The sequence below is a fragment of the Opisthorchis viverrini genome, assembly GCF_000715545.1.
Source record: "Opisthorchis viverrini unplaced genomic scaffold opera_v5_616, whole genome shotgun sequence".
Classification (NCBI taxonomy): domain Eukaryota; kingdom Metazoa; phylum Platyhelminthes; class Trematoda; order Opisthorchiida; family Opisthorchiidae; genus Opisthorchis; species Opisthorchis viverrini.
Window position 1 is genome coordinate 47,794 of NW_008752276.1, and position 13,074 is coordinate 60,867.

The following is a 13,074-nucleotide window of genomic DNA, read 5'->3' on the forward strand; positions in this document are numbered from 1 at the left end:
CAGACAGACAGACAGACAGACAGACAGACAGACAGACAGGCAGACAGACAGACAGACAGACAACCAGACAGCCAGACAGACAGACAGACAGACAGACAGACAGACAGACAGACAGACAGACAGACAGACAGACAGACAGACAGACAGATGTATAATGGGTACGTATTTAGGTTAATAGCCACCAATCTACATAAACGCAGCGGAGCGAGCGAATCGTAGATCAGGCACATTGAACGTCTGGTGATTTCCTGTAGCATGGTCAGTGATAATCAAGCCGATTTTGAAAACCTATCAGTCCAACTAACAAGCGTTTCACCGACTGCAATTATTTGTCAATTTTATGTTACATCCTCCGACGGAACATGGAATTTACCACTGACCATGGAAAGAGCACAGAAATAATCACCTGCTAAACTCAAGGTGCTACCTGATTCTGCAACGGGATCGTTGATTCATCAATGAGTTTGGTTGGATGTGCTCACGGCATAAAATTAAACATGAGATGGAAGGCCCCGTTTCAGATATCCAGCGAAATCCATGAAAAGTTTAGTGATGTTCTACGTACTCCAAACTGACTTACAGGAGGATGAACTTCGTCAGTACTTTGCGTTACCCTTGCAACCGAGTGATTTTATGTAGTTTCTTCTCAATAGTGAGTAGTCTAGGAAGTCAGTCCTTTCAATCAGCATTAACAGAGCTCATGCTAACAATAATTGTGGCTAATTTGCTTTGTTGATTCCAGCCGATTGCTGTAGATAGAAGGCCCTCTGGCCAGGGGCATTTGTTTTCCAAGTCTCGACGCTTGATGGATGCCGCAACCGAGGAAGAACATGAAACCGCTTGGCGAAAGCTGCAGCGGGTACTTCAGGTTTGTAGCTTTCTTTTCTGATCAAGTTGATCTCAATAAAGGTACTGAATGCAAGATAAGAGATTATTTTAGGTTACAGTGTATTTGTGTGTTGGGAAATGGGTACTGAGGATGCATGGAAGCAGGTAAACCTCATCAGTCCAATATTTTATCGGCCGTTTATTGAAGCCACCCAAAATTCCAACGTGATTCGTTTAGATGTGCGACAAATCTTTTATAGTCTATCTACAACCTCCCGCAACTATTCTTCCCGCTTCTCTCAGCTTGGCCACATCGTCAAGGAGACATTTCGTGACATCGTCATGGAAGTGACAACCCACCATAAGCCAACGCTAAAGGACTTGTCCAAGAGGGATGAGCTCATGTGTTTCAAGGCAGCATTCGATCAATTCCGGACGCACTGCTTCACAATTCAGCAGGCAAGTTGACCTCGTGATGCACGGAAACAAGGTTGAGCAAAAATACGCATACATTACTAGCCAATGCATTCACCCACGGCGTCACGTAAGGCGAGCCTCAGTCTCAAAATTACTCTTAGTTAAACTTTCAGCAAATGAATTTTCGGGTCGAATGTGGTGCTCGCAGTTCAGTTCAGTTCAGTTTAATTTTACTTTAGATTAGCCTTGTTTATTTCAGTTGGTACCCATTGAGAACTGAGTTCTAACCAGCATAACACAACCAACACGAAAATTTGATGGATTGATATTGGAAGTGACACAAGACTGTCGTGACGAGGGGTTTCCTCGTTCATCAGGGTCTCTGTGTTCAACACTGCCAAGGAACATAGTGAAGCATGATCTGCCAAGCAAATCTGCCTGGAATCGTTATGTTCGTTGCTCAGAAACGCACAATTTCGAGGGGTTCGTTGCTCAAATACGCACAATTTCGAGGAAAATTCACCGAACAAATCGATGTCCATCCGACAGGAAGCTAGGACAATTGGTGCAGTAAAATTCTAGAAAGACAAGCCTAAGGTGGTATCCGTGAGTAAAGAGATCGTGTCAGTTCACATGAATACCTCTGTCTTACCTTGAATGTGTATCGTGGTTTCAATGTTTTGGAACCACTTTCAAATTCTTGTTGACTTAACCTTTGGTTATTCTGTATAGGATGGTACATGTCCCGTTTTTTTGATCAACCAGACCAGCCATTTGTATTTGCAAAACTGTTTCGATTCCACCATAAAACTCTAGAAAGACAAACCTAAGATGGTATCCGTGATTAAAGAGATCGTGTCAATTCACATAAATACCTCTGTCCTACTTTGAACGTGCATCGTGGTTTCAATGTTTTGGAACCACTTTCAAATTCTTGTTGACTTAACCTTTGGTTATTCTGTATAGGATGGTACATGTCCCGTTTTTTTGATCAACCAGACCAGCCATTTGTATTTGCAAAACTGTTTCGATTCCACCTGCAAGTATTTTGATTGAAAGGCCGCGGAAGCCCAGCTATTGAGCCTTAGGACCCATTAGTGTTCGATCCTCCGAACTACCGGAGGGTGTGTGTGTGCTCTGCCACACGTTTTCCGCAGACGAAAAATTCTGCAAGTATTTTCACTATTCGGAATTGATCAAGAACAAACCCGCGAAAACACCTCATCAGTGTTACACCTGTCCGAAATGCATACCATGCCATTGTTGATTCCAAGAATCGTGCAATATTTTTGGAACCCAGAAAACCAATCTGTACAGAAGAAGTACAAAGAAAAGCTCAGGCTTTCCACTGGTTCGTCTGTTTTCATACGATTTGATCTAATGGCGGAGGATAGTCAACCGAAAAGAACCCAGACACTTCCCAGTGCGGATGACCAACTTATATAACTTCGGTGGATTATCAACAAACCATGTTGCCTGACTGATTTCAAAATTCCTAAAACAGTCTCGGCCAGTTTCTCTTCCCTCACAATCACGATTGACAGTCGTTGCGACCAATATCCTATCCTAACATGGACGTTCGTTACCATTTCAAATACCTCACTATTGGCGCAGCAGGATAATGTACATAAACTGGAATACTCATATGGTTGGTGAAACGTTCTAGACAGTTGACGATCAGTTTTGCCTTTCTTCGGGCTCATCGGGTAGGCGCAATTCCCGAGACCCCATCGTCAATGTGATTTAGGTGATCATTCAATGGAAGCAAACCATCACTGACGGTTCACTTGTGTCCCCTTTCGAAACCAACTTTGTTTACGAGCGAAGCGTTTGTCAAAACCTGTCGGGTTCAAGTAGGACATAAAACTGATGGAAACTCGGGACTGCGTTTACCCGCTGAGCCTCAAGACCGACCAAACCGGTCATAGTTTCACTACTCATTTTGTTTTGTAGAGTTCACACATTTTCACTCATCTGCTACATAGCTGAAAAATTTCGCGTATTCTTTGCTAGCATCGTTCGAGTTTATATCAGAATGTCCAGAATTCAGATATCCCGATGATTACTCACCCTCTCAAAAATACCAGTTTAACTGGCGAACCCAATATCCAGTGGACATTCACTGATAATCCCACCCCACGTTTAGCATAATGGCCACTTTCTTGGGAATGCTGAATTTTTTTGTTGATGGACGTTAGGATGAATCTTGTATGAACACACCTTCCTGTTCGTTTGAAAGCATTCTTAGTCAGTATTACAAAACCGTTCCCGACATGTAGGTGCCTCAGTCATTCCTATGCCTTGTGAACCTTCGGTTTTCCTAGCTGAGATTCTGTTATATATCTGTCTTCAGATCCCCGAAGTGGCTCAGCTTACAACTCATTTAATGGAGCTGTGCAAAGCCGGATACGAGGCAGAAACCCTCATCGAATCTGTCCACAGCGTCTGTTCCTAATGAACACCCACACTGTTGCCTAATATTGTCAATACCAGAAGGATTGCAGCTGTTCCGTATCATGTTTCGCCATCGTCGCGAATCATGGGTTTTGTTTTTTCCATCAAGCTAGCCATCCAAAAATCGTTCTGTAAAAACCAAAAGCATTTAGATAAAACCATCGGGATTATCACGCCTTGTGGACTCATCAAGACGCCTCCACATATCTCACCTACCAGCCAACGATAGGTGCACAGGAGGAGCCAAAGCAGGCCAGTCGGTCAACACAGGTAGAACAGTTTTTGTGTCGTTTGTCGACTCAATCACACTGCCCAAATTTCAATCTTTCTCCTGAACACTCGAACCATGCTAGAGACGCATCATCAAACTTAGCCCCATCGAATGTGAGTATGTTCCCATACAGCTCTTTAAAACTTCATCGGATATTTAGATGAGGTCGATCGGAAGGCCTCATTTTGTCTATCAATCTGATTGGTAAGGAGTCTTTTGAAATTATATGTTTTGGCAGTTGTTCCCTTACCTCACTGTCAGCGTGTTGCTGTTGTATCGGAATCACCAACTGGTCGATGTTCAGGCGCGGTACGGTACGGGGCCGACTCCAAGCCACAGGTATCTCGTCCGGAATCATTATGCAGTTACTCGAAAGAAGTTTTGGATACAACGGATGCGCAGTACCGGGGAAACCGATTATCAGATGATAAAGAATAGACGCTTAGCAAATGACCAATAAAACGCCGTGCGACAAAAAGGAACGTTTGGTCGCAGGGTTGTTACACCACAAAATCTGTACAACTATTCTTGAAACGACCCAATACCCATACGAATGCTGAAAAACCTTCAGCATCTCACTACAGGTCTCACCTTCCTGGGTTACATTAGATAGGAAATGAAGTGTGGACTACAGTATACAAACAATCCTACTTTACATTGAATTAGATGATGTATGGAGCTGGGTGGAGGCAGACCACTACATAACACCAGTACGGCATTCGACGTCATTCGCTAAATGGTAACCCATGAAGGAATTGGCAGTAGGCTAGCCAAGAAGCATGGATTCCCCGTCCCGTTAACTTTCGTGTTGCGACTTTATGAGACCAGCAGTTGTTCCGTTTCATTCTAACGTAAGAAATGTGTTTCATCTGGGCAATCCACTGGCACCCTACGGCATTCAAAACATCAGAGGCTGGTATCAAGCCAATACCCCAACTAACACATCAATCAGTTTACTGTGGTTACGCACACAATTTCACGACCGATTAAAGCAGGTTTTCGCAACCAACGGGTGGAACTCTTCAACCGTATCACGTTTTTTGGGCAAATGTCCGGTAAATGCCATTATATTAATCGGCCTTTGCCACTCATGTGCCAGGTGCCAGGAGGAACTCCCCGATAAGCGTTTGTGCCCCAGTGCAAAAGTTACAACGGCCTCGTGCTATTTGAGGGGCTTTTCTGGCATTGATGCATGCAGTCTGATCGTGCCTCCATGGAATTCCTGAACGCAAATCACATTTGTTCGTGCTGTTGTGGCGTGCGTGAACGCTCATCGGCTTTTGCTGGGTTCATCGAACGATTGACTGGCCTGGATTGTTGCCGATTTTCCTGTTCAGATTTTGGTGGAGTCTTAGGGTTTCTGTATGTTTCGACCATCCTAGAGTTTCTCTCAGTAACCGGAACTTCGCGATAGATACGAATACTCTCATTTGCACATTAACTGAGTCTTAACGGGTGAATCCTTCCCCTGGCTGTAGGCTGACTAACGTAAATTATGTCTTCCGCTTTCCACAAAAGGAGACATTAGATTGAGCCCCGAGTGGTTGTGCTACGAAAACGACAGAAGCGAATCACGCACCGCGGTGCAGCCCCCCGCCCTGCCAAGGTTTCATCTTTGCAACTAAAACAATAGAACAACTATCAGGAGTGAGATTTTTGTCTCTAGAGAGCTGGAGATAAAACCGATGATGTAAAAGTAAATACGTCACCATTGCCTGGATGTCGTGGATGGTTGTGTCAGTTTTGATCAGAAACACATAAATTCATTGACAAAGATCAGTAACAAATCGGCGACTGAAAAGTATCTGAGGTGACAACTGAAATGCTCACATAGAGCGGCTCCCAGAGCCGCTCCTGATCGACCAAGTCAGGATAAATATGAATTTATGGCTTGACGCTCAGAGCATCGTGCCACAGAAGTTCTTGTGGACATCAAGAGAAACCACCGCGGCCCGAGACGGATGGTCACACATATGGCATGTACTCATGTAACCGAGAGGAGGTGAACAAACGGAGCACATGAGACCTAATTGGAGGAAATTCTCAAGCAAGTTTACGGAACGAATTTGGCAGAATATCAATAGGATCAGGAGGCGTTCAGCGAAAGTAGTGGGAAATAAGTTAAAGTTGCATAGATCATCGGGACGGGAGAAATGTAAGAACTTTAGTATAAAGAAACTTGATACCTGCTTCAAGGGTTCGAAACTCGGCACAAAAGTAACGGGAGCTTGTCTATGAAGGGGGTGAGAATTAAGTTCCGCACGTATATCAATATAACCAGACAAACTTGAAATCCAAAATACAGCACAGCGTAACAAGTAACACATTTGTATCCCAATTGGCGTAAATGTACGGCATCTAGAATAATAAATGGAAACTTCAAGTTCTTTGCAGATGGTGTGCTCTTCAAATATAAAGTTTTCTTCGGACACCATAAGATCGGCTACAAAGGGCCCATTAGTATTTAAAACACCATAGGCGCCGTTAACATACTGACCTGTGGTATTGATCTCAACTTGGTCAATGTGTCTCCGGTGGCAAGAGGGATCATCCAAATCAAGAATGATGACCATACGTTTGCCAGTTAGTCGTAAATCGCTACCCCTGAAAATTGTAACGTCATCCGTTTTGGTTCAGCCAAGGCTTGTACGCAACGAGCAAGATTTAAATATTAGCACATGACTCTTCCTGTATTACATTAGTAAGTTATCAATTCCACGATCTAATCCCACAAAAAAGTGGGAAAAATAGGAGAAAATAAAGTAATGGCAGGCCACAGTGTTAGGCAAAAAACCTCACCAGGCCCATTCGACTGGGGACGTCGTGGAGCAGTAAATAGATGCCGACATCCAAGAACTTACAAGCATTCCTCGAAGGATTCTGTAGTCAGGCGTGTGCTATAGTCAGCGACGAAAACGCATGGGGCACATTTATGGCCAAATAATTTCCTCAATGCTTGTTGTGTGAAGTCGAAACTTGGAGTCGCATGACAGAATTCTTGAAAAGAATTCTGCATCAGGAATCATTTTTACACTACGATGAACAATTGTGTAGGTGGACGAACTCAGTGCAACAACCCAACGTTGCACCATGACGGCAGATGTTTCAGCTAGGCATTTTGTAGGATGATACAGGAAATTCAAACCATCACGATCAGTAACAGTAATAAAGTTTGATCCGAAAAGATAGTTATTAAGCCGTTTGACAGCCCATTGTAGCGCAAATGCTTCTTGTTGTGTCTGAGAATACTCTCATTCGGCTTCTGAGAGTCATCGAGAAATGCAGAGCACTGGTCTACCACACTGTTTAAGGATTGCTCCTCTTCCAGTGGGAGAAGCACCAGTAATAAAGGTTGAGTGCTGTTTGATGGAAAATGGTTTCAAAACGGCTGACGTTTGAAGCTGAAGAAATGGTATACGCAACGTCTTTTCATTGTTGTAGGACCAAAATTCTTGACTGTAAGATACGACATCAACCAAGCAACTTACATGATTGCCGAAATTAGGAATAAATCGGGAGTAATGCTGAAGTGCTCCGATGAACTGAGAGCAGTTCTTGTAGATAGGTTGGTGATGGCACATTTACTAGGGGATATGTACGGTTTGCATCGGTTTTAAAACCGCCACAATCCTCAATGTAACCAAGACATGCAAAGGATAGAATTGTAAAGGTGCATGTATCAGGATAAATGGTTAATAGAACTCAGAAAATCGCTTTAGTAAAGAGGACAGACGCATATCATGAGTAGCTTTGTCAGCAGCATGCACCATGACACTATCTTGATATGTCTCAGCACCCTCCAAATCTTTTGTAATAGTATTCATCACTTGCTGAAATACAGCTGGTGAGACATTCAGACCAAAGAAAAAGAAAATTGTATCTGAATAAACCGAAAAGTGTGCTGATCACGCTAAGAATACTGGAGACTTCGTGCAATGGTGTTTGAAGATAGGTATTCTTCAGATCGATTTTTGAGAACATATACTCGAACCTGCTAAACGACACAGAACATCTTCGGACCATTCCTTGGTGCATGTACGTTATATTAGCCGCGATTTTAGCGTTATTTGGTAGTCTCCACAAAGACACGAAGTAAAACCATCATTCTTCATTGGTGTAAGTATCGGAGGTGGCCTATTCGATGATTCGACAGGAGTCAGTATTCCTTTCCCACACACTCAATTTTATGCTTGACCATCAGGTTTCTCTAAGCCAAATGAAATAATTTCTCTCTGAAGAAATATCGGATCTCCTGCGACTTCCAGTTTCACCTTGGCTATTTGCATGCCACCTGTAGCCAAAGAACAATTAGAAATCAGTTGTTTGAGTTTGTTCTCATTCACAGAGGTCAGTAAGGTGATACTAGTTCGCACTATGCGCAGAAATTTGAATCCGATGATTGACGGTCCCGCGGTTGAGACAAGAAAATCACAATCGATAGGGATACTGTGAGGCAGTCATACAGGAATCGTGCAACTACCAACTAGTGGTACATCAGGTACAGTGATAACACGAACGTCAACATATGTAGGCACTATCACGACAATGGGGTAGAATGCAGTGACCGTGGATACAGAATGACCGTGGAATAATAGACCCATAGCTTTGTGTCAACAAGAGAATCATGTTCTTGACAAGAGGCAGTTTTAAAGACGTGACGAATTTCGGGATAAAATATATAGAGAAAGGGTAGAGATGTGTTCCGTAATGCTTTCACGCCAGTATTTGGATTGGAAGTTTTGTGGCATACTTTTTGGACTTTGGGACGAGTTGAATGTTTCCCCGTCTCACCTCAGATAAAACACTTCGCCCGTGTGTGAGGGCATGAATATCTGGAATGTTCTCGTCCATAAGATTCACATTTCCCAAATTTTTGAACCACCAAATTCCAGCTACGATTTGTGAAGTGACGCATTGACGAATCTGGGGCACGAAAATTCCTTCAAAGTTTGGATTTGTTGTCTATTTGCATCCTTGTAATCTTCTTCAATTGAGTTTTTCCGCTCTCCTCCTTTGCGATGGATGTCGTGGTGGAATAAGTCCGTTGGCCGGTTCAAGAATTACAAGTGTCAAGCGCGTCTGTATCACTAAGAAGCTGTCCGGTACTTGTTCTCCTTTATCATTTCATTATCTCAGTCACCTTTGCATGTACTTCGGCTTTCCAGGGAAACCATCCGTATTTTGATGCACCGCTAACGGACAAACCACCAGAGAAAGAATCGGTGATATCTCCAGTGTCTAACTGCTGGGACGACCCGAGTGGAGCCTGTAGCCATATCTGGGATAATGCTTCCTCGGAAACTTGGGGAATGCGGAAAATGTACCAAGATACACTTAGAGGCCATGAGGTGGTTCGGCGCGGCCAGTATGGGACTCTGGTGTGACCCGACTGTGTTCTTCGCCAGCCTGCATCAGTCGCTGAATTGGGCCTTGCCGGGACTGGACGCAGTGTCGCGCAACCAGTTGTTGTCTGACCAGTTCATTAAAGAGACGCAGTCGGTGCTCAGTGCCCAATTGCGATTGGCAGTTGATTGTGGAACACCTGGTGCATCTGGTACGGTAATCCGATGAGGCGACACTAGCCACATGGCAGTCGCAGGAGAACAGAGGTGATTCAACAATGGATGACCTGAAGAGCAATGTAAACTATCTTGACAAACAGCTTGCACCCATAAAGACGGAGATGTAGAGGCACGCTCGAACGGGCCGCTGTTACTAGTGTTTCATGTTTTGCCACTGCAAAAGCAATGCTCCCAACCGCTTTTACATAATGAAACATTGGATTACCGCTCTATTCCCGAGTGGGTTGCGATGAGCACTTCCAAAACCTGGGGGTTGAATCTTTCCCTAGTATTGTTGNTTCCGTAACGGCGAGCAATTTAAACGCCATATCTGAGGAGAAACGCTCATCAGGTATTTCATTGATTGTTCATCTTATAACCAGATTACATCGGATAGCCTGCATGGAACAACTTTGATTATGTCACACAATAGACCGATTGCGATAAGATCACAGCGAACGGGATTTCGGCGAATTCTACCTAGATAATCGATCGACGATATGTACTCGCATAATGCATGGGTCCGGTCCCATCAAATGCTTACTTTCGATCGGAACTTCGGTTTTACACGTGTGATTGACATTTGAAAAGCCGCCCGAAATCCCTTCCTGTGATAGAGTTAATGAATGTGAACCGCTGTCACAAAAGGGCCATTTAATTCCGTTGCAGTAACCAAGTAACACGTAATGCGTTGCGCTTGGAACCAACCAGATACCACCTGGTAACAAAAGACTTCCTCCGACTTTGGAAATTTGTAGGTAATTATAGATGCTGGGTTGCTGCAACTAGGATGAAAATGTCGCAATTTACTGCCAGTTTACACATCCGTCATCGAGTCTTCCTCCGGTGGGTGGTTGGACCTAGCGGTTGAGCTCATTCCGACTTTATGGCCTTCCACATATCCATAAACCAAATGTTCCAGTTAGACGGAAAGTAGATGGAATAGGCTCTCCGCCGTATGAACTGGCCAGAGTCTTGGCCGGTAATTTAAATCTACTCACCGGAAAATCTATTGCTAACTGCTAATCAGAGGACATCCTTGTATGTTTCGATGAGAATTGGGCATGTACATATGTGACAAAGGGGAACTCTTTAGAAATAGCCAAGTGACAGTTATTAGCGAACGGACACAGCATACGGTGGGTGACATAGTGAAAGGCATGAATGCATGCCTGGAACTAACCTGCTTCGTTTTGTGACTCAGTAATATATACTCAAGTACGAATTTCAGCAATGAAATCTCCAATACTCCCGGTTTTAGGCAAATATATTTGCGGAATAATTTGAACACAGAGCTTTGGCCGGATTCTCATACCCACCTAAGATATTCTGGTCGTATGTAGATGACACATTCGCCGTGATGAAATGAGAAACGTTTAGTGAGTTTTACCATTATTTGAATGAACTGCGCTCACAGATCCAAGTTAGTATGGATATGGGGTTAACTTAATATGCACTGGTCTTTTGAGACTGCATGACAAATAAAGCCGGGGAAAAATTAAAAGAAGCCAACGACACTGGGACATTCTTCAACTACTTGTCTACCCATCCGAAATCGGTATTCGCTAACATTTCTCCATCAACGTTTGAGCATGTAAGGGTCCTGTTCACAGAGGAAGCTGATCGGACAGGGGCCAAAACTGAAGCAAAGTACAAACTTCAAGGTAGTAACTTGAAGGGTGTCGGTACCGGTAGAGAAACCCAACTTAGAAAAGATCGGGACTGCTGTTATTCCATTTAAACAAGAATCATCCGAGGTCATTCTAGGAATTCTAAACACGGCTAACATAAGTGTAGCTTCTGAGGGAGGCAAATCCTGCAGTAAAAGCATTGCTTCCGGACAAACTCTGTCAGAAACTTCGTCTACAAAATTAGGTTTATCAACTTCACTAAGGTCTATATGAGACAGACGGCCACGAAACTACACAACAGAATCGGTGAGCATAGTATAAAAATAAACCCGCCGCCAGGAAATGCAGATGAATATCATGCGTTAGTGGAGGACTCAGCAATTGCGGAACACCCACTGGATACGGGACACAAAATAGATTTAGAAATGTTGAGGCAAGGATCACGGTCCACCTCACATGGACAGGTAACCGAGGTGGTAGAAATCGCCAGGCATCCCAGTGTTAGCAGAATAAAAGACGTGGAGCTGGCAAGCTTGGGGAGAACGGTTTTGGAACAGTCGAGCTGATACGTGTTGGTGTTCGATCATCAGATGGAATAGTAGTCATCGTTTGACTTCCACCTGACCTCAGCCCACCCGTTCAAAGAAAATTGGCGGGGCACTCAACCCCACAAAGACCAAGAAAAATGCACCAGTGGCAACCGGGGTGAAGCATTACCCTGAAGTTGGAGATTAACGAACCAAACCCGATCAGAACTTATTTGAAACTCCTTTGATCCACCAAAGTAAGATTTTGACAACCACACCAACCGACAAGAGCCTTACTTCACACTCAACACTGACTTAGTGTGACGACATGGATGGGGCTCAGTGATTAGCTCCCCGTCTGTCTTATATCCCAGCCAATTTGGCGACCAGCTCACTTGGCCCGATGAAGCTTTTGTGTCAGAAGCAAAACGTAGCCCAAATAAAATCTACGGATTGTTTACCAAGCCCTTCTGAAACGTATAAGATCTCACTTGTGTTGGAAAGTGTTCACTTTCATGCTGTTTCATACCATCTCAGTGTGGAATGCAGTATGTTCTGAGAAGTAAACAAATGATTAAATTATCGATTGAATGAGTATGGTTCCAAAATATAGACTTTTCAATCTTGCATCTTTTACGCGGATGAGGGAGTGATGCAACGATCATCTTTTCGCGTTTTTTCACTGGTAACACAAATGTGGACCTTGGTTGGAACGTGACATCTCACCAAGTAAACCTTGTCCATAGTCACAAATGTTCCTAATTCACGTCATCACCAAAGTCCATCAAGTCACTGAAATTGTCCACCGTTTCCCTGCCGAACGACTGTATAATATATGGGGCAGGAGACAAATGATGAAATCAATTGATACAAAGCTCACGTTAATTTGAGGGGAGTCTGATGTACGAAAGACAGTGTGATGTCACAAGTAATCTTATGTTGCTAGGTTGCAACGTGGTGTTTTCCGGAAATAGCTGCCCAAAAAGCGATAACGGGAGCGCCGATAACCAACCAGTGCCACATGAAAACAATTAGCACATACAGAGCTTCGCGATAACTTATCTGGCTTCAGTCACCGATGAAGTAAAGGAAAGTTTCGAAAACCAGATGACATGCTGAACTGATTACTCAAATTGATCCACTTTTTCACCTACTCAGGCAGTGTATTTAGCTTACAATGATTCAGTTGATGTTTTGATGACCCGCGCAACAATCTCAGGCTCTTATCAAATTCTCAGAAGGATAAATCCATTTACAGAATCAAGGCTGTGTCGTAAATACTTGCAGTCTCATCCAGAAAGGTGGCAAAAAATGGACGAATAAATACCAATAAATTATCAACATCTGGGTGAGCAGTAACCGCGACGGACCCTTAGATGCACATC

The 13,074-nt window shown here is 43.7% G+C and overlaps 1 protein-coding gene across 1 annotated transcript in view; it reads left to right on the forward strand.

The window, feature by feature from the left end:
* The window catches only part of T265_15575 (hypothetical protein), a gene marked incomplete at both ends in the record, with an annotated part of 12,246 nt that extends 7,838 nt beyond the window's left edge, over nt 1-4,408 (forward strand). Inside the window, 2 exons of the mRNA XM_009178647.1 lie at nt 743-868; nt 4,232-4,408. Coding sequence (XP_009176911.1) covers nt 743-868; nt 4,232-4,408 — 303 coding nt within the window. The remainder of the gene's footprint in view (nt 1-742; nt 869-4,231) is intronic.
* Between the last annotated feature and the right edge of the window lie 8,666 nt (nt 4,409-13,074).